The following is a 22,376-nucleotide window of genomic DNA, read 5'->3' on the forward strand; positions in this document are numbered from 1 at the left end:
CCTGGCGGTTTTCCTGACCACACGTGTGACGCTGAAGCTGCTTTCTTGTTGTCACACCGATTGGCATCAAGTGCTGAACTTGTCATGGAGTGGCAATTTTTTGGCAATAAGGCAACTTTCAAAATGAGTCTAAGTTTATCTCTGGAAAAGTTTGAAAGAATCAGTGAAGGTTCTTTTAAACAGTACCCACGTACTATAGATCAGCGATTCTCTCAAATTTTCAGTAAATCTTTCCACATACAACGTCAGCACGATTTTAATACATTGAATATATGTAAAATAAGACAAATTAAGACAGATTTTTGTACTACCTATACCGTTGTCTTGTGTAGACTAATTAGAATGATAGCAGATAAAAATATCGAGTAGTTGATTTTTGTATTCGTTTAAAGTTTATAACAGATGAGTTTATTTTTAAATTATTAAATGCAGCTAACTTCATTCTTTAAAAAGTTTTATTTTAGTTTTAATTGACAAATAGTAATTTGTAATAATTTGTATATATTTTTGCAGAACACTGTGATGTTTTGTTACATGTATACTTTGTGGAATGATCAAATCATGCTAAATAATGTGTCCGTCACCTCAAATATTTATCACTTTTTTGTGGTGAGAACATTTAAAATCTTTTAGCTATTTTGAAATATGTAGTACATTCACTATAGTCACCATTTATTCTGGAATGCCATTGAACTATTTTGTAATACACTGATTCATTATAGTCAATACCAGTGGTGCTAATAAGTGAAGAAAATGGCAAATTATAAAAATGAAAGATAATATTGAATTTTTCTGAAAAAATTAATCTTGAATTTTAATGCATTTTACTGGTAACTTATTACAGTGTAACCGAATACAGCCTGTAGAGTGCCTAAGTTACGTAGTTCAGAGTATATTTTTACTTTACCAAACCAATAACTAATTAATTAAATCAACAACTGAGATAATTCATAAAAGATATGTTTGCTTTAATTCAAGAAATTTTCAATTCAAAACAATTTATTCTGTGATATTTAGTGTATGTCATGTACATGAGAAATAGGAAGCATTGTGAGTAAATGGAAAACTCCTGACCTAACCTGCATGTCCCCAACTGACCAAAGAACTAGAACATACCATTCCTGTGGGGCCACAATGTTAAGCATGGCCCTTGCTGTACAAATAGTTTGTTATGGAATTTTCTTTTCTTTTTTTTGAGACTGAGTTTCACTCTGTCCCCCAGGCTGGAGTGCAGTGGCAGATCTCAGCTCTCCGCAACTTCTGCCTCCCAGGTTCAAGTAATTCTCCTGCCGCAGCCTCCCAAGTAGCTGGGATTACAGGTGCCCGCCACCTCACCTGGCTAATTTTTGTATTTTTAGTAGAGATGGAGTTTTGTCATGTTGGCCAGGCTGGTCTCAAACTCCTGACCTCAGGTGATCTGCCCACCTTGGCCTCCCAAAGTGCTGGGATTTACAAGCATGAGGCACCACATCCAGCCAGGAGTTTTCTAACATGTAAACAAAAATAGAAAGTATGCTGGAACCCCCACAAACCTGTGACCCAGCTTCAACATTTATCTACATTTTGCCAGTCATGTTTCACTTCCTGCCTCCCACCTCACTTCCCTGCCTCAGCAAGATCTTATTTCAGGAGCACTTGCTTCAATATTCATCTCTAACAGGGCTTAACAAAATATAACCCTGATACCATTATCACACCTCTAATAATTACTTTTTTTTTTGAGACGGTGTCTCGCTCTGTCGCCCAGGCTGGAGTGCAGTGGTGTGATCTCAGCTCACTGCAAGCTCTGCCTCCTGGGTTCACGCCATTCTCCAGCCTCAGCCTCCCGAGTAGCTGGGACTATAGGTGCCCGCCACCATGCCCGGCTAATTTTGTTTTCATATTTTTAGTAGAGATGGGGTTTCACCGTGTTAGCCAGGATAGTCTTGGTCTCCTGATCTTGTGATCAGCCCGCCTCGGCCTCCCAAAGTGCTGGAGTTACAGGCGTGAGCCACCACGCCTGGCCAACAATTACTCTTTAATGTCATATAATATCCAGTCAGTGTCGAGATTTTCCTAGTTACCTTGTAAATGTCCTTTTGCAGTTGGTTTGTGTGAATCTTGATTCAGATGATGTTTGCATTCTACACTACACTTTAGCCTCTCTTGGTTTTTTTCCTTGCAAAAGAAAAAAGAAACTGAGTAATTTTTTCCCGTAGCATTCTTTATATTCTCAGCTTGGCTTTTGCATCCCTGTGGTGGTAGTCAACCTGTATTTCCTATGAAATGGTAGATCTTGAGGTTTGATCAGGTCGTTTAGGCAATAAAAAGTAATTGTTAGTGTGCACTTCCAGACACATCCCTCTTTGTTCACATGAGATACAGGGATAGAGAAATGTTGTTAATACCACAACAGGCATGCATACCAGGGGAGAAGAATGTCTGCCACGTGGGGTGTGGGACATTTGCAGGACAAATAGACCAGCTCTACTAAATGCATGGCAAAGGCAGAACGGAGGAAGGTTGCGTCTTGCTTGTGTTCTGATTTGAATGAGGCAACAATAGAATGACATGAGATAATCAGAAAAGTTTGATGACTGTAGCATATTGGATGATATGGGAATTATTGTTTGTGCTATGATAATAACAATGTGGATATGTTTTTCAAAAAACTCCTTAATTCTGGCCGGGCGCGGTGGCTCATGCCTGTAATCCCAGCACTTTGGGAGCCTGAGGCAGGTGGATCACCTGAGGTCAGAAGTTCAAGACCAGCCTGGCCAACATGGTGAAACCCTGTCTCTACTAAAAATACAAAAAATTAGCCGGGTGTGGTGGTATGCGCCTATGGTCCCAGCTACTCAGGAGGCTGAGGTTGGAGAATTGCTTGAACCCAGGAGGCAGAGGTTGCAGTGAGCCAAGATTGCACCACTGCACTCCAGTCTGGGCAACAAGTCAGATTCCATCTCAAAAAAAAAAACAAAAAGCAATAAACAGAAAACTCAAACCTCCTTAATTCAGTGATATATACTGACGTTTTGAAACAAATAATGCCTAGAATTTTTAAATGATAATCCACATCTGAACAAGATTGGTCACATGTTGGTAACTGTTAAGCTGGGTCATGGAGTCATGGAGTTCTTTGTACTATTTGTTCTAATTTGTGTATATTCAAATCTGTTTTATGTTTTAAAAAGGATGAAAGGTCTGTTACTACCTGACATGTAATCTCTTCCTTAGTTAAGGCATCTTGGTTCAAGAAAGCTCTAAGACAGAAGAGTTTGCAGTCATTCAGTAAGGCTGTCATCCTATTTAAAACTTTTAGGAAGAAAATCAGTGAGTGTCTCACGCCTCAGGTAGACATCTCGATGAGTTGATCACTTCTTTTGAAGCAAACATTACTCAGATGTGGCTGCATTAACTTTGAATAACTCAGTTGGTATTTCCAGAACTGAAGTAAAGGAGCTCTAACTGTGTGTACATGTTGATGTCTCACACACCCCTCTCTCCAGTTAGAGGATCTAATATGCTTGATTCTACAAAGTCTGTAGATCATTGTTTTTGTGTCTAGTATCACAGGTATATTGAAATTGCCATAAAGCAGTGCAGGAGCTCAGGAATCGATTGTAAAATCCATGGTCTCATCCTGCTGGGACGGATCCGGGCAGAGGAGGAAGATTTGGCTGCAGTTCCTTTCTTAGCTTCAGATAACGAAGAGGAGGAGGATGAGAAAGGCAACAGCGGAAGGTGAGAGCCATTTATTACAAGTACTCACTTACCTCCGGCTGCATTCCTGGATCCTCACTTTCAAAAGGAAACATTTAATTAGAATGTGTCTCATACTGAGTCATTTTATGTCCACAAGAATGGTAAATTACAGTTGTTTTCAAAAATTGTAATTTTTTAAAATAAAGTGTTTAATGTAGAAACACATTATATTTAGAAAAATACCATTAAAAGAGGAAAGTGAAAATGTTTAATATCTCTACCTGAAATATCACTGTTACTACTTTGGTATATACCTTTGTAGTTTTCCTTTTTTTCTGTTACTAAATATATTTTCCTATGGAAGTTGTGTGATATATTTTAAAGCTCTGTTTGCTAAGTATTTTATCATTAACGTTAAAAAATATATTTATTTTGTATTATGGTGAAATATATATATTGTTTACCATTTTAAGTGTACAGTTCAGTGGCATTAAGTACATTCACATTTTTGTGCAACCACCACTACTGTCCGTCTCTAGAATTTCCATATGATTAGTCTTCTGTCCTGTAATTTTTGAGTGTAGTATTTTGTCTTATGACTATTCTCATTTACTCACTCAATTCTTTATTTTGTGTGAGCACTGTGATGATGACTGTTCCTGTATTCATTCAACATCTTTTGAACACCTACTGTGGGCCATTCCCAGTTATGTATACTGGGAATGCTGTGATGAACATGCAAAATGAAATAAGACAGATACACGCATCAGTGTGATGTTAGGGCTTTGGTAAGAGGCAGGAAGAAGTGCATGCAGCCTGGAGAGTGCATTGGAGCATTGATCTGTCAGGACAAGGAAAACTTCCCCCTAGGCCATACATACAGAAGTCAGAATTATCGAAACGAAGTGGCAGGCAAGGGCGTTTCTGATAGGGAAGACAACATGCAAGGGGAGAAGAATGATATCTGTGAAGTTTTTGCATGCTTGTTCATTTCCCAGGGCAGGTATCTAGAACTTGCATGTGCAGGGGCTCCTCTAAGCCTTGTTTACCATCCCAGCAGCAAACAGTGGATAATAACGGATAATAACAATGGAGGATAGTCAGTGTCCTCATAGAAGTTGTATTTTCCTAGATAAATTGCTGAAAGTGAAATTGCTGTCAAAGGGTATGCAAAATAAATGGGTTTGTTGTTAACATTCCCAAGGAGCTTTGGATTGCTGGTGTGACTGGGCACAGGAGGCAAGCCGCCAGTGATGGCTGAACTCTGTTGACCAAGACGCCCTGTGCTCTAAGTACTTGGCAGCATGTGACATAAGGAGACAACAGAGCGCTGCCCTGTGGCGTTGTTGAGCGCATTGTATAGACAGAAGTGGGGGTAGCGGCTCTGGTAATAAATCAGGTTATTCTAGGACTCTGATCTTGGCTTTGGATTCTGTCCTGTTTCATTTCAGAAACTTTGTGTAGAAGTTGAAAAGAAAATAATATCTATAACATTACCTTATCTAGAATATATGTTATACTCTATGCTATAGTTCAAACTGATTGTGTCTAGAGATACTAATTAAATGGGGACAGTACCAGTTCACTTAAATAAGGAAGTCAGTGGGATTTTTAATAAAAGGATTATAGATTAGCATTTTCTTACTCAGTAGCTACTAAAATGAATTGGGCAAAATTTTTTGTATTTTTAGTAGAGATGGGGTTTCACCGTATTAGCCAGGATGGTCTCGATCTCCTGACCTCGTGATGCACCCACCTTGGCCTCCCAAAGTGCTGGGATTCCAGGCGTGAGCCACCACGCCCGGCCGTAAAATTATTAGTACATGTATTGTATATGTGGAATAACCAAAAATGTTTTGAGCTTTACTTATTCATCACATTTTTATGTAATTGAATATATTGTCAAAAGAAAAGCTAGATATTTGATTGTAATGGATATTTTTCTGGTAAGATCATATTAATTAGCCAATAACTTCAGAATGAGTCAGTGGCCCAGGCAGTCTCCTACAGGGCTGGCACCCAACTGGGATGTTCCCACATTGACCATGTACAGCTGGCCTCCACCCTGGCTGATTGATACTTACATGGTGCCAGACATTAAGTATCTTGAATATCAGTCCTGGTTTCCCATACGTACATACATACATGTGTGTATGGGAAATATATATCTATTTTGAGATAGGATCTCACTCTGTCACCAGGCTGGAGTGCAGTGATATGATCTCAGCTCACTGCAACCTCTGCCTCCCAGGTTCAAGTGATTCTCCCACCTCAGTCTCCCAAGTAGCTGGGATTACAGGTGTGTGCTACCACACCTGGCTAATTTTTTGCATTTTTTTTTTTTTTTTCCTGTGGAGATGGTGTTTCACCATGTTGCCCAGGCTGGTCTCCCAACTCCTGGGCTCAAGGAATCTGCCCACCTCGGCCTCCCAAAATGCTAGGATTACAGGTTTGAGCTACCATGCCTGGCCCTCATACATATTTTTAAGTAAAAATGTGTCACAAGATACTTCAATATTTTGTGCATATGCTTGCTCACCTGTGCCTGGTATTAGATGAAAGAGTTTTTCACTTTTATTCCAAAACGTGAAATTTTGAACCCTGAAAGTAAATATTTATTAGTATTTAATGTGTGAAAAAAGTGATACCTGTCTAGAAGCCAGTCTCTGGTGCCTTTGGGCATCTATCCTAGCTTATAAAAATAGAGCAAAAGCAAACAAAAAGGTGAAAACCCCAAATACAGAAGAAGCAATTTCTCAGCACTAGGCATCAGACTATCAGCCAAGAAAATCTAACACTGGCCTGTGTACTTTTTTCAAGTTGCAAGAATTGGAGCGTTTTGGATGCTGTAGATTAAACTTCTAACCTGCTGGGTGTGGTGGCTCCTACCTGTAATCCCAGCACTTTAGGAGGCTGAGCAGGGAGGATCACTTGAGCCCAAGAGTTCAAGAGCAGCCTTGACGATATAGTCTCTACAAAAAATGCAAAAATCAGTTGGGCATGGTGGTGCATGCCTATAGTCCCAGCTATTCGGGAGGCTGAGGTGGAAGGATTGCTTGAGCCTGGGAGGTTGAAGCTACAGTGAACTGGGATTATGCCACTGCATTCCAGCCTGAGTGACAGAGCATGACCCTGTCTCAAGACAAACAAAAAATAAATAAACTCCTAACCTGTCGAGGGCAGGTCAGGAAATAGATGAGCAAGGTGGAAGGAGCAAGTCCTCTGGGAAGGAAAGGAGACAAGGACTTTCAGCCCAGCTGGCCGATGATCAGGTGCTTCTGGCTGGTGTCCTGGGCAGAGGGTATAAAGGAAGAGAGAAGCATTAGGACATGTGTCTGTATTAAAGTACCTCCATGGTCATGTGGCCACATACTGTTTTATTCTTTCTGTGGGAAAATAATTGGCCAAACAGATGTCTAGATTTAGGGACACTGCTGCAAGGCCAGGCCCAGCGTGGCTCCTGGGGAGGTTTCCTGGGTCTCTGCAGTGCCATTTGTGGTAGCTGCGCATCTGTTTCCATGGCTTGGAATGATTCCCACATGTTCAAGTTGGTATGTAAGATGAAAGAGAATGTAGTGTATCATCGTTTTCCATCAAAAATAAGAGCTGAAATTAAGTGCTGGTATTAACAGGTAGCATGGTGGTATCTAGACAATTTGACCCTCCAGAGCAACTTACTCCTGTACATGCTTGAGGTTGTATTCTATTAAAGCAAAATTTTAAGAGTTTCTAAAAGTAACCATAAAATTTTGAGTGCTTGAGGTTGCTTTTCTTTTTATTTTTTAAATGTTTTATGCTGAATAACCTCTATTTCTTTCTTTTCTTTTCTTTTTTTTTTTTGTTTGGTTAGCCTCATTAGAAAGAAGGCTGCTGGGCTGGAATCGGCAGCTACGATAAGAACCAAAGTGTTTGTGTGGGGTCTGAATGACAAGGACCAGCTGGGCGGGCTGAAAGGCTCCAAGGTACGGCCTGCTCCCTGGGACCCAGCAGGGCGGGGCACTCGGCAGCAGCCACACCTCGTGAAGTTTTTATAATAACTTTATGCTCTATGTGTTGTACTGTTTCTTTACACGAACTAAAAGACATTATCAAATTACCCCTCAGAAGCGTCTCTCCTTGGAAAATTTCACTTTAGATATAATTGTTTTATTGCAGTCTTATAAACTAGAACATAAACTTTTGAAAAGATTTCACAAGTGCATAGACGAAAATTACAGACTATCGATAGATGTATCTTGCCTCCCCTACAATAAACACTTTTGACTATCATGAACAAAATAATGTGTAAAAAAGCCGTAGTGGCACACAGATGAGCAAGTTGTGGTCTCTGTCCTCCAGGTGCTTCGTGCCTGAGATTCTTCAGGGTAAAGTAGCTTGCACAGAGAGAGAAGGCTTTGTGAGCACAGAGAAACAAGCAGAATGCACATGTGTGCGCATACACACTTGACTTATTCTTTGCAGGGCTTGTTGTGGGTGGAGAGCGCCATGATCTCATTTACCTAGTCAGTAAACCATGAAGCACGCACGGGAAGCCGTGCCACAGCCTCTGTGTTCACAACATCCTTCATCCCCTAGGTACTGGGATGAAAGGTTAATTTGTATTTTGAATTGCTTAGAAGAAAAAGACCATATTTTGAAAAGAATAGGTGTAAGAAATGATGCATTTAAACTGGAGTTGAATTTGGCGTTCCTTATATTACTTAGTGTCTCCTGGCTGAGGAGCCACAAAGCAAATTCCTCTAAATTTTATTGCCCAGAGGCACTCTGTGTTCACATGAACTTAGGCTTCCTGTTAGTATTCTGTGAGATATCACATCGTACATTTTCCTTATTGCCTGCCCTGTTGAGAAGCTGAGAAATAAAGTTAGAACTCATTCATTTGAACTCTTTCCTTTCAAGGTGCAATAATTTTTATCTGTATTGGAGCAGCCTTGAATTGCATTTGTGTTTCAATGCCCCTGAGCTTGGTTTGGGAAGTGGACAGTGGGCGGTGAGCTGTGGGTGTCTCAGCTGTGGGAGTGCAGGGCTGTCCAGGGGTCCCTGAGGTGCAGGCCATTGGTGGGAGCCTATGACCTTGCTCACTGCCCTACATGGAGTTTTCACTTCAAGGACGGAGTCATCTTTCCATGGTTGTGATGAAAATCCTTTCTTCCGCTGCAGTAGTGACTGTTTCACCCATGGAATCATAAAGGGTTTTTTAGACAAAGGGCCCTAGGAATTTTAAATTAAATTACATCCATCTACAATGGGAAATTTAAGTATATAATTTCTTAGAGATGTCAGAGTCAGAATCAGAGAATGAGCAGGACATGACTTGAAATAAGGTATAGTCTACAGGTGTGTGTGTTTATCTTTACATTATATGCATAGTCATTCCTCAGTATCCATGGGGGATTTGTTCCGGGACTTCCTGTGGATACCAAGATCTGTGGATGCTCAAGTCCCTGATATAAAACAGTGTAGTGTTTGCATATAACCTATGCACACCCTCCCAAATACTGTATATCATCTTCAGATTACTCAGAATACCTAATACAATGTAAATGGTATGTCAATAGTTGTTATATTACATTGTTAAGGGAATAATGGTAACAAAAATATCTGTACATATTTAGTATAGGTACAATAAAAAATCTTTTCAATCCATAGGTGGTTGAATTCATGGATATGGAACCTATGGATACAGAGGACCAACTGTATTTTATTTTTTACCTTCTATTATGGAAATGTTCAGATGTACCCAAATAGAGTGAATAGCATCACGAACCCTTATGTCCCTGGTACCAGCTTCCATAGTTACCAGCAGCTGTCTACGTTTTTCTGTCTCTGTCCTCTCATTCCCCCAACTCTGGTTTAAAGTAAATCACAGTGTATCATTTCATTTTTAAAATACTCTAGTGTGAATCTCTAAGGGATAACCAATGCCTTTGGTTAATGTAACCATACATAGTAGTAGCACAGTCATGCGTTACTTAATGATGGGGATACATTCTGAGAAAGTTTTGGTAGAGTGATTTTGTCATTGTTGAAAAATGATAGAGTGTACTTAACACAAACGTAGATGGTGTAGCTTACTACACACTCAAGCTATATGGTATAGCCTATTGCTCCTCCTAGTACAGTTATAACATGTAACTGTACTGAATATGGTAGGCAGTTGTAACTCAATGGCATTTGTGTATTTAAACATAGAAAAGGTACAGTAAAAATACAGTGTAAAAGATTAAACATGGAACACCTGCATAGGGTACTTACCATGAATAATGGAGTTTGCAGGACTGGAAGTAGCTCTGGGTGAGTCAGTGCACATTACTGTAGACTTTAGAAGCACTATATGCTTTAGACTACTCTATAAAAAATATTTTTCTTTCTTTAATAATAAATTAGTTGTAACTTTACCTTTACTTTTGAACTTTTCACTTTTTAAAAAACTTTTTGACTCTTATGATAATAGTTAGCTTAAAACACAAACACAGCTCTGTACAAAATGTTTTCTTTACATTCTTCTTTTGCTTTTTAAACTTTTTTGTTAAAAACTGAGACTCAAACACATACATTAGCCTAGCTAGGATCATAGTGTTACTTCCCTTTCACCCCACGAAGGAGCTAGCTGTCCTTTCCTGTGACGGCCGTGCCTTCTGGAATCCCTCCTGAAGCACCAGCCATAGGCTGTTTTACAGTCGGCTTAAAAAAAAAAAAAGTAGAAGGAATACACCCTAAAAGAATGATAGAAAGTATTGCATAGTGAATATATAGGCCAGTAGCAGTTGTCTGTTATCATTATGAGGTATTAGGGATTGTTGATATGTAGCTGGCAGCACAGAGGCTTGTTGACACAGCATCACCACAGACACATGAGGAATTGGTTGGACTGTGATATTGTCATGGCCAGGACACCACTAGGCAGTAAAGATTTTTCAGCTCCATTATGATCTACTGGGACTGTCATTGTATATGTAGCCTGTGGTTGAGTGAAATGTTATGCAGTGCATGACTGTAATTCCTTGTATCATATAATAAGGTAACATAATTTTAAACATGCAAGTAAAATTTTTTTTTTTCTTAAAAAAATTCTGTTCTAGATAAAGGTTCCTTCGTTCTCTGAGACACTGTCTGCTTTGAATGTGGTACAGGTGGCTGGTGGTTCTAAAAGTTTGTTTGCAGGTATGATTATTCTAATATTAAAAAATTTTTAAATTATGCTTGGCACCAAAAACCAGAAAAGTTTTTAATGTTGTGAAAAGTGAGTCCTCTCCTGGCTGTCGTTCCTTGCAGTGACTGTGGAAGGGAAGGTGTACGCCTGTGGAGAAGCCACGAATGGCCGGCTGGGGCTGGGCATTTCCAGCGGGACGGTGCCCATCCCACGGCAGATCACAGCTCTCAGCAGCTACGTGGTGAAGAAGGTGGCTGTTCACTCAGGTACAAACCAAGCACCAGCAGGCCTGTGTGGATCAGCCTGTTGCTCTTGCTCCGTTGTTAACCAAAGCCCTAATTGGTGTCCTTACATTCTTTCTTAAGTTTTTACTTAGTAGGAATAAAAATTGGATAATGTAAATCTCTAGGTGGTCTAGAATTTAGTTATTGCTGCCAAATCAAGTTCTTTGCCTAAAAGCAGGCTGTATTTCTGAAAAAGAGTCTATAACTTTCTTCAGATTCCCAAAAGTATCTATGAACCCAAGTAATGAGAAAGATCCTTTAAACAAAACCAGACCACTCTTTCAGTGTAGGGAGTGTTTATTTTGGAAGCACTGTGCTAGGCCTCTGAGGAACGGAACTGAATTAGACACAAAGTTCTAATTCAGTTCATGCCTATGCTGAACCGGGCTCAGTGTCACCCGCGTAACAGGAAATCCAAATGATAGTGGCTTAAGCAATGCAGAGTTTTACTTTTCTCCTTGTAAAAGTCCAGAGGTGGGGTCAGAGTCCATCCAGCAGGGCTGTGTCTATGAGGAGTGCTGGTCCTTTGTGTCCCCCTTTGTGGGAACATGGTCTTAGACTAGCTCTGGCCCCCAGAGTCCAGGGCCAGGCCTGGCAGAAGAGGCAGGCACCACACAGTGTGCCCTCCCGCCCATGCAGCCCTCTCTCCAGAGCCCCTCTGAAGCCCCACTCGTTTCACTCACCATCTCCTGGGGGTAGAGAAGGCTGGGAAGTGGTGTTTAGCTGAGCACATTAACATGGGGGTTCTGTTGGTAAGGAAGAGGGAGAATGAGCGTTGGGGGATTACAAGCCTGGTCTGCTGTGATGTTCAAAGCCCAGGAGTTGGCAGGAACTCACTGTGTAGGAGTGGTCATGCCTTTAATCCTGAGGCAGGTTGTATGGACTTTGAGAATATTCCATGCTGGGGAAAGAGCATCAACTGGCGTGTTTTGGGAAGAGTATAATGCTAATGCAAATGACTGAATAATTTCACTGTTGAGGTACAGTTCTCAAAAGCTTAAATTGACACTATTTTTACATTTTGTCTAATCACAAATTATTTTTACTTTTTTCATCTAAATTTTGATTTTTCTTGTATTTAACATAATAGGAACCCTATTAATAATCAGTATTATTTTGCCTCTTTGCAAATTCTTTCTAGAGTTAAATTTGTAGTTTAGTAAAAATTCACTTATTTGACACACATGTCCCAGAAAGCTTTGCTGCTAACTCCGCTGTTGATCCTGTTGAGTTACTCATTTATTCAGCTCACACTCATTGAGTGTGTGCTACATGCCAGGCAAAATAGGGAGCTATGCTGTGGGCTCTCTGTACCCTGCCCTTTGGCAATCCGCACATCTGTGCATGTTGCAGGTGGCCGGCACGCGACGGCTTTAACTGTCGATGGAAAAGTGTTTTCGTGGGGCGAAGGTGACGACGGAAAACTTGGACATTTCAGCAGAATGTAAGGGTACTTTCTTTAGTCTCATTTGCTAATAAGAAACTGTTATGGATACTCTTGAAAGTTATTTTGCAGAAAATTGGAATAGATTATGGAAATGGATCTTAAACAATTTTTTTTTAACATGGTTGTTTGTGTTTTGGTCTCATCGGTTCTGCTTAAGGTTTGGTAGTTGATCTGTGGATCTTGTGTTGACTACATGTGGATCAGTATAGATGTCTTTTTTCCTTCGTCTCTAAGAAGGGACGGATTGACTGTAGGGAACTGATTTCTTCTTGTAGGAACTGTGACAAGCCAAGGCTGATCGAGGCCCTGAAAACCAAGCGAATCCGAGATATCGCCTGTGGGAGCTCGCACAGCGCGGCCCTCACATCCAGCGGAGAACTGTACACCTGGGGCCTCGGCGAGTACGGCCGGCTGGGACATGGGGATAATACGACCCAGCTAAAGCCCAAAATGGTGATTATACGCATTTTTGTTGCTTACAGAAAGCTTATCATCTGAAGATTTCAAGAGAAACTAAACTTCGAGTCTAGGAAAGTTCATAAAGATGTGTGCATGGTTGGCTTTGTCTTTGGGAAATTCCCTTGCTTTCTCCGTGCCTGTGCTTGATTCTGTTTTTAAATTTGTAATTGAGTAGGTGAAAGTCCTTCTTGGTCACAGAGTAATCCAGGTTGCCTGTGGGAGTAGGGACGCACAGACCCTGGCTCTGACCGACGAAGGTGAGTGCCTGGCATGATTCTGTGCTCCTGGGTGGGTAAGAATGATATGAAACGTTGGCCTGAAGTATATGTATATTCTTAAACCTAGGTTTGGTATTTTCCTGGGGTGATGGTGACTTTGGAAAATTGGGCCGGGGCGGAAGTGAAGGCTGTAACATTCCCCAGAACATTGAGAGACTGAATGGACAGGGGGTGTGCCAGATTGAGTGTGGAGCTCAGTTCTCCCTGGCGCTCACCAAGTCTGGAGTGGTGTGGACATGGTACGTAAACATCCTCCCTGTCACAGTGTGCGTGCTTGTGCAGGTGCGTGTGGGGAACGTGGGCCTCACGCCAGGCCCACCCCGGCATGATTGTGACCTGTCAGATTCTTACTTATACATGCGTCTTTGTCCTTTAAAGGATATTGAGTTGAGATTAGTGACAATAGTACAAGAAGAAATTTCCCATTGTAACTGGGTCATTTTGAAAATAATAGAAAAATTTTAGGCCACTTACCTTTCCTGTTTGGGTGAGATTTATAGGAAAGATTTCTTCTGCTGAAGCCTAAGGATAAAATGAGAGCAAAATAACCTTCTGAATCCTTTGATCCTGAAAAAGTTAACATGTATTTCTTGTAAAAGCTTATTTTATTAATGTGCAAAAGAGCAGGTGCCCAGACTGGCCTTGAATGGTGTGTCAGGCCTTAGTGCCAGTGTCATGACCAGAGGCAGCTTGAGAAAGGTATATACCAGATAGTACTTTGGATAAGTGTTTGCAGTAGTGTGTCTTATTTTCAGTCTCTTTATATGAAAACTTACAACAGTAACTTAAATATCGTAAAACATGTATTAAAGTATTAAGGTTTTCCCAGCTGACTTAATAAGTTAATTTGAATTAATGGTGTATGATTTTGAATGTAAGTTCAAAGACCCTGAGTGCCGTGTGTGATGTCATTGAGCTGGCTGTGAAAGATGTGAGACTGAGCATTTTCCTGTGTAGCATTGTCAGACCATAACGTATTGTAACACTCCACCATTGGCCTTCTCCCAGGGGAAAGGGGGATTACTTCAGGTTGGGCCATGGCTCTGACGTGCACGTGCGGAAACCGCAGGTGGTGGAAGGGCTGAGAGGGAAGAAGATCGTGCATGTGGCCGTCGGGGCCCTGCACTGCCTGGCGGTGACGGACTCGGGGCAGGTAAGGCTGCAGGTGGCCTGGGGGTGGCGTGCCATCCTGACTTGGGGGACTTGGGGGTCACGACATGGTGCTCGTCCTGTTGAAATCGCAACTGTTGATGAAATCAGCCGAGTCTTACTGCTTGAAGAACCATGAGGGCAGGACGCGTCCCTTTTGAGCAGGCTGCAGGGGTTGGGGGGTGGGGTCCTCAGAAAAGACATGTTCCCATTCTGAAGTCTGCGTGAAAAGTGTGTGGAAAGATTGTTATTCTTGAAGATGCTCGTACTGCAAGGTATTAGCAAGACTTACCTTTAGAGAATTGCTAACTGGCGAGGAGGGATCCATGCCTCATTTTAGAGACAGAGCTACTGCCTGACAAGTGTTACTGTCTCGTCTGCTTGTGGGAGCATATGCTATGACTGGCTTGTGGATATTCAATTTTAAATTTTATTTATGAAAGCAAAATTACCATTACTGTTTTTGAGTCAAAATGAATTATACTTTATAATTCTACAAGGCCAAGAAGCAGCTTACTTGAAAAATGAGCATATTGTTTTTGGTCACTTTTCTTTGCAAAATAAAAGGGAAAAAAATTACTGCACTTAGTTGAAGAGAGGACCTTCTGTGTGTCTTGCAACAAAGCAGAATTGGATTAATATTAAGAAAATACTCCTTTTATAGGTATCATCAAGCATTTTCATGGTTAGATTTTCTTCAGAATTGTTGTACACTGATGCCATTTCGTAAGATTGTGAAATGGTTTGTTTTCACCTTTAAGAACTAAATTCTTTCAACTACCGTGGCATACATGTTAAGCATTTTGAAGTAAAAATTACATTAAAGAAAATGTCCTGAAATGTTGAAAAATTATAAGCATTTTCCCCCCTCGTAAACAGGTGTATGCTTGGGGTGACAATGACCACGGCCAGCAGGGCAATGGCACGACCACGGTTAACAGGAAGCCCACCCTCGTGCAAGGCTTAGAAGGCCAGAAGATCACGCGCGTGGCTTGCGGGTCGTCCCACAGTGTGGCGTGGACAACCGTAGATGTGGCCACGCCCTCTGTCCATGAGCCCGTCCTCTTCCAGACTGCGAGAGACCCTTTAGGTGCTTCCTATTTAGGTAACACAGATTTGTGTCTTCTCTGAGATTTTTCTGTAGATTACAGCAACCTTACAGATTTATTTAATTGTGCCAACACATTAGAGGTTGTAGTGCTGTGTTAACTGCATTATGAATCTAAAGACACAGAAGAATTAGGGTGTGCTCTCATGCGATTTATCCATGCTGGAATGAAAATTGTAGAAGAAAGTATGTTGCTGATTCTTGTATTTATGATCAGGTAAACTCACAGCGCTGTACTTGTGTGTAAACAGGACTCCTAATAACTGCCTAAGAGATACAGGCACTGTAGCGGGCTCTTTTGTATTTTTTAACAGCTTTATTCAGTTATTATTGACATATAATAAACTGCATCTATTTTAAGTATACATTTTGATCAACTTTGAAATATATGTGATCCATGAAAGCATCACCACAATCAAAGATAATGAACTCATACACTACTCTAGCGTTTTTCTCTGGCCCTTTGTACCCATCTCCCTTTTGCTTTTAACTCCCCTCCTCCCTCCTGCCATATGCACCAACTTAATTTCTGTCACTATAGATCAGTTTACATGTTTTCTTTTTGTTGTTGTTTGGTTGGGTTTTTGTTTGTTTGTTTGTAGACAGGGTCTCACTCTGTCGCCTAGGCTGGAGTGCAGTGGCATGATCTTGGCTCACTGCAGCTCCCACCTCAGCCTCCTGAATAGCTGGGACTACAGGCACATGTCACCATACCAGGCTAATTTTTGTTTGTTTGGTGGAGACAGGGTTTTGCCATGTTGCTCAGGTTGGTCTTGAACCCCTGAGCTCAAGTGATCCTCCCACCTCGGCCTCCCAAAGTGCTGGGATTATAGGTAGGAGCCACTGTGGCAGGCCAGTTTGCATGTTTTACAGCTTACTATAAATGGAATCATACAGCATGTACTCTTTTTTACAAATCTTACTTTTTCCACTCAGCATAATAATTTTGAGATTCACTTATGTTGCATGTATCAGTAGTTTATTATTTTTAAATTGTTGAATAGCATCTTAAGATAAACAAATGCAATTTGCTGTTGGTGAATGTTTGGGCTATTTCCAGTTTTTGACTGTACAAGTGAAATTGCTAATGGACATTTCCATACAAGTTTGTGTATGGACATCCACTTGAAATTCTCTTGGGTAAACTCCTAGGAGAAGAGTGGTTGGATCATATGGTAGGTGTATGTCTAGCTTCTTAAGATCGCTACATACTGTTTTGCAAAGTGGATGTTCCAGAGGCCCACATCCTCCACATTTTTGTCAACCCTTGATATGTTCAGTCTTTTAGTTGTACTGATAGATGTATGGTGGTATCTCATTGTGGTTTTAATTTGTATTTCCCTATTAACTAATGATCTCAAGCATCTTGTTTATTTATGAATTAGATACCTTTTTTGGTCAATGTCCATTCAAATCTTTTCCCATATTTAAGTAGGTTGATTGTTTTCTTACTGAGTTTGAGAGTTCCTTGTATATTCTGGGTTACAAGTCCTTTGCCTGATATATAAGTTGCTAATATTTTCTGTCAATGTGACTTGTCATTTTATTCTCTTCATAGGTGAATCTTAAAGATTAGAAGTTTTTAATTTTGATGAAGCCTAGTTTATTCATTTTATTCTTTTGTAGAGCGTACTTTTGATGTTGTGTCTACAAAACCTTTGCCTCACTCAAGATTATAAAGATTCTCTTTCTGTGTTCTGTTACAGAAGTTTTATAGTTTTAGATATGTGTATCTATGACCAGTTGATTAAATTTTATGTATGGTGGGAGGTTCAGATTGAAAGGCTTTTTCTGGCTTGATTGTCCAGTAGTTTCAGTTGTATTTGTTGAAAAACTTTGCTTTTCCTACTGAATTGCCTTTTGCCTTTGTCAGAAATCAGTTGTCTATGGATGTATGGATCTATTTCTGAACTCTCAGTACTGTTTTTATTTGTGGATTTTGGTGGCGATGCCACATTGTCTTGATTACTACAGCTTTATAAAATACCTGAACTCAAGTTGCAACAGTTCTTTCACTTTGTTCTTTTTCAAATATATTTTGGCTGTTGTAGTCCCTTTGCATTTCCATATAACTTAAAATGAGCTTGTCTTTTTTTTTTTTTTTTTTTTTTTGAGATGGAGTCTCATTCTGTCGCCCAGGCTGGAGTGCAGTGGCGCAATCTTGGCTCACTGCAGGCTCCGCCTCCCAGGTTCACACCATTCTCCTGCCTCAGCCTCCAGTGTAGCTGGGACTAAAGGCGCCGCCACCACGCCCGGCTAATTTTTTGTATTTTTAGTAGAGATGGGGTTTCACCATGTTAGCCAGGATGGCCTCGTGATCCACCCGCCTCGGCCTCCCAAAGTGCTGGGATTACAGGCGTGAGCCACCGCACCCGGCCGAGCTTGTCGGTTTTTATAAAACCGCTTGCTTGGGGTTTTGCTGTGAATCGCATTCATTCTGTAAGTCAGTGTGGAAAGGATGGATTCACAGTATTCAGTCTTCTAACCCATGAACACAGTGTTTCTCTTTATTTGTTAGGTGTTTAGTTTCTCTCAGCAATGTTTTCTAGTCCCAATGTTGTATAGGTCCTGCATATCTTTTGTTAGATCATCTCTAAGAATTTCAGATTATTAAATGGTCTTTTAAAAATATCATTTTTTTCTATTGTATGGGAATATTCACATTGCTCTTTGCTAGCATGTAGAAATAAATATAATTGCTTTTTTTTTTTTTTTAAGTGAACCTCATCTTGTCATACAAATATTTTGTTTTTTTCCCTTATCTCTCAGGAGGGACATTTCTCTAGCTGGAAGTGTCTAGAGGACACATCTCTCTAGCAGCATCTGCTTTGATGAATAACTGGAATGTGATCTTCTGGCTGTGTTAGTTACTGACTGTATGAACTGAGGCGAGTGACTTCGCCTTCCTGTGCTGTCTTCTCTTCTGGGGTAGATGAAGATAAAGCTTGACTCTTGTCGTCTCCTTTCTGGTTCAAATTAGTGTCTTCTTAACGTATAGCTCTTTTCATGTCACATTATTTGTATAACTTTTGAGTTTGGCTTTTTCCACTCAGCCTAATCCTCTGGAGTTTCATCCACGTTGTTACATATTACATATTTTGTTCAGTATTCCATCAAATACTCAACCATTGAAGGACGTTTGAATTATTTCTAGGTTTTGGCTAATACAAATAAAACTGCCATGTCATTCATATACAGGTGGATGTGAAAATTCACTTTATGTGAAAATAAGTTCTTATTTCTTTGACATAAATGCCCAAAAGTGTGATTGCTGGTCATATGGTAATTATGTTTAGTTTGATAAGAAACTGCCAAACTGTTTTCTGGAATGGCTGTACCATTTTATAATCTCATTAGCAGTGGAGGATGATCCAGTTTTTCCCATATCCTCACCATCTTTTTAAAATGTAGCCGTACTGGTAGATAGGTCATTGTATCTCATTGTGATTTGAATTTATATTTTCCTCATGGCTAATTATGTTAAACATCTTTTCATGTGCTTGTTTACTGTCCGTATCTCCTCTTTGATAAAATATGTCTTCATGCCCTTTTCTAATTGGCTTTTTTTTTCTGTTGAGTTTAGAGAGTTCATTATATATTCTAGATATTTCTAGTCCTTTGGCAGATGTGTGTTATGCAAATGTTTTCTCCTGGTCTCTAGCTTGTCTTTTCATTTCCTTTCATAAAACAAAAGTATTTAATTTTGATGAAGTCTAATTCATCAGTTTTTTCTTTTGTAGGTCATACTTTTGGTGTCGTCTATTTTTGCCTAGTGCTAGATCCTAAAGACCGTCTCCTATTTTTTTCTAAAAGATTTATAGTTTTGTATTTTCTACTTAAGTCATGATCCATTTGGATTTAATTTTGCATAAGGTGTAGACTTAGGCTGAAGTTTGGGTTTTTTGCCCACAGACGTCGAGTTGCTCCACCACCACGTGCTGAAAGGCTGTCCTGCCTCCGCTGAGTTGCTTTTGCATATTTGTCAACAGTCAGTGAGGCGTATTTGTGTGGTTCTGTTTCTGGGTTTGCTGTTTATTCCGTAGATTCTTATGCCAGTACCACACAGTTTTGGTTATGGTATTACAACAACTTTTGAGATTGGGTAGACTCGTTCCTCCTCCTTATTTTTCTATTTCTATTCTTGTTCCTTTGCCTTTCCATATACATTTTAGAATAATCTTGACAAAAACTCTTGTGGGAATTCTGGTAGGAATTGCATTAAATCTGTGTATCAATTTGGATGAGTTGACATAGACACATGTCCCAGCTCCACCTGGCTCCCTCCCCCTGCGGAGACCTGGGAGTTTGCAGGGAAGTGAACCTGATGAGACTTTATTGGTGAATATCTTCTCTCTTTATTGTTTTGTATTCTTTTTTGTCTTGCCTTACTAGGCTAAGAAAACACAGGTAGTAATTGTAGCATTTTCATAGCTTATATGTATATAACATAAACGTTTGTAAGTGCATTTTATACAAGCATCTACATCTTTTTACAGTTACAGTGAAATTTTGCTGAAAATAGCTTCTTTATCAAAGTATGGATAAGTGGTGTTCTTATTCTGAAGGCCTGTGAATGAGCCTAATAGGTGCTCTGTGAAATAGCAAAATGCAGATTGCAGTGAGTTTTGGAACTAACCTATAAGGTCAGATTTTACAGAAATAGAGGAAACTGTGATCTTAAAAACAAAATGCACATTTTATTTTTCCCTTATAGGCGTGCCTTCAGATGCCGATTCTTCTGCTGCCAGTAATAAAATAAGTGGTGCAAGTAATTCTAAGCCGAATCGCCCTTCTCTTGCCAAGATTCTCTTGTCACTGGATGGAAACCTGGCCAAACAGCAGGCCTTGTCGCATATTCTCACAGCGTTGCAAATCCTGTATGCCAGGTGGGCTTCTGTAGTGATTTTTGAAATTCTGCAATTATGTGATTTTTTTTTCTTTTAGTTGATCAGATGTCTCCAAGAATGTCGTATTATTGTCTTTAAATGCCATGTGTTGTAAGTCGCATGTTCTTTGATGGTAATTGATCATATCTTTGTGTGTGTTTTAATGGGCATTGAAATATGAATTCGAAAACTGACTTGAACATCTTCACTATTCTTTTTGACCAGTAGACTCTGACAATTAATATTTGGGGGAAGAAAAGAAGAATTAGGTGATACTAATTTATAGTGATGTCTAAGACGACTTAGCATCCCCTTCGCTCACGTGAGAAGGCTGAGTTTTGCCAATGCGGCATTTTGCAGTATTTTTCTGCAGCTTTTCCACAGCCTAGATAAGTTGCCAATCTACTAATGTATCCCACCTATGGACCCGACGGGTGTATTTACATAGAAAATTAGTTTCAGAACAAAAACAGTCATTCAGTAGAGGCCATTGAGTCCTAGCTGCCCAGTATGTGGCTTTCAGTAAACACAAAATTGCCTCTTGGTCAATTATCCAGCCCTCAGGCTCTCACAGCAGCCCAAGAGGATTTCTCAGGGAGAGCCAGAGTCTCATTCTGGTCCGGTTTTTATGTTTGGCAGTTTTTCACCTGCTATTACTCTGGTTTTTCAAATAAATAAAATCCAGAGTAAACATTTTAGCTATTAGCCCAAGGATACAGGTAATAATGTTTGGTTTCCAAAACTCTTTTACATGTATTCAATAAAAATGAGGAAATGCCTCAGTATGCGTGCTAGTCCTGCCTCGCCACTTCCTGTGGTGCTGTGGAGAAGGGGCAGCTCACCACAGGCCGGGCTTTGTGTCCTGACAGAGATGCCGTTGTCGGGGCCCTGATGCCAGCTGCCATGATTGCCCCGGTGGAGTGCCCCTCGTTCTCCTCCGCGGCCCCTTCCGACGCGTCTGCCATGGCTAGTCCCATGAATGGAGAAGAGTGCATGCTGGCGGTTGATATGGAAGACAGGCTGAGTCCAAATCCGTGGCAAGAAAAGAGAGAGGTAAAAGCAACCTTAGATCAGAAGGTAAAAGGTGGCTACTTTGTGTCTAGGAAAGTCTCATTCTGTCATTTAGTTTAGGCTGTTTCTGTGCCTCTCGCTTTGATTTTTGGCGTTACTTAGAAGAATATTCTCTGTAAAGGAGCTTTTAAAGTGCTTAAGTGGAATTAGATTTCTTTTTTTAAAAAATCTAATTCAAAAAATCTTTTTAAAAAAAATTTTTAAAAAAATCTAATTCAAAAAATCATTAAGTGCAAGTTCACAGTCCTTTATCTGCAATTCTGAAACCTTAAAGTTCTCATGGTCAAGAATTTTAGTGTCTTATTTTGGGGGAAAAAACCAACTTGAAGATAACGTGAACTCATTTTAGTCTGGTTCATGGACCTGCTGTGAATATTAATAGTTTTTCTTGAAACTATGAGTGTACTTGACTTTGCACAACTGTCCTAGGCCCAGCCAGGGGTGGTAGTGGCTATGTCAGGTAGGCAGCATGTTACCTCTGTAAACTCTGGAACATTCTAAACAGCCCAAGTAGTTTTAGATAAAGCATTTGGGACTTGCGTAGGAAATATGTTATGTTGTTGAGTTTTTCCCCTTATGTCGCCTACTGTGCACTCTTCGACTAGATTGCTTCCTCTGAGGACGCGGTGACCCCCTCTGCAGTGACTCCATCGGCCCCCTCAGCCTCCGCCCGGCCGTTTATCCCAGTGACGGATGACCTGGGAGCCGCAAGCATCATTGCAGAAACCATGACCAAAACCAAAGAGGTGAAGAGGCATTCTTCTTCAACTTTGTATTGTGGAATAATCTTAAATGTACACAGAAGTAGGAATAGTACTTAGGAGTGGAACACAGTTGATTTCTATCCCATTCACCTG

General features: G+C 40.4%; 1 protein-coding gene across 3 annotated transcripts in view; it reads left to right on the forward strand.

Moving 5' to 3' along the window:
- Positions 1–22,376, forward strand: part of HERC2 (HECT and RLD domain containing E3 ubiquitin protein ligase 2) — a 219,844-nt gene that overhangs the window by 140,775 nt on the left and 56,693 nt on the right. For all 3 annotated transcript variants that reach the window (XR_013395438.1, XM_015141725.3, XM_077938885.1), the window contains exons 56-68: positions 3,548–3,723; positions 7,535–7,646; positions 10,767–10,848; positions 10,960–11,103; positions 12,475–12,565; positions 12,844–13,021; positions 13,203–13,284; positions 13,373–13,544; positions 14,314–14,458; positions 15,334–15,559; positions 20,277–20,448; positions 21,318–21,501; positions 22,125–22,265. Coding sequence is in view for 2 of the 3 variants with exons in the window: in XM_015141725.3 (XP_014997211.3) it covers positions 3,548–3,723; positions 7,535–7,646; positions 10,767–10,848; positions 10,960–11,103; positions 12,475–12,565; positions 12,844–13,021; positions 13,203–13,284; positions 13,373–13,544; positions 14,314–14,458; positions 15,334–15,559; positions 20,277–20,448; positions 21,318–21,501; positions 22,125–22,265 (1,905 nt within the window). In the remaining variant the exon portion in view is untranslated. The remainder of the gene's footprint in view (positions 1–3,547; positions 3,724–7,534; positions 7,647–10,766; positions 10,849–10,959; positions 11,104–12,474; positions 12,566–12,843; positions 13,022–13,202; positions 13,285–13,372; positions 13,545–14,313; positions 14,459–15,333; positions 15,560–20,276; positions 20,449–21,317; positions 21,502–22,124; positions 22,266–22,376) is intronic.

This window comes from Macaca mulatta, chromosome 7 (genome assembly GCF_049350105.2).
Source record: "Macaca mulatta isolate MMU2019108-1 chromosome 7, T2T-MMU8v2.0, whole genome shotgun sequence".
Lineage (NCBI taxonomy): Eukaryota > Metazoa > Chordata > Mammalia > Primates > Cercopithecidae > Macaca > Macaca mulatta.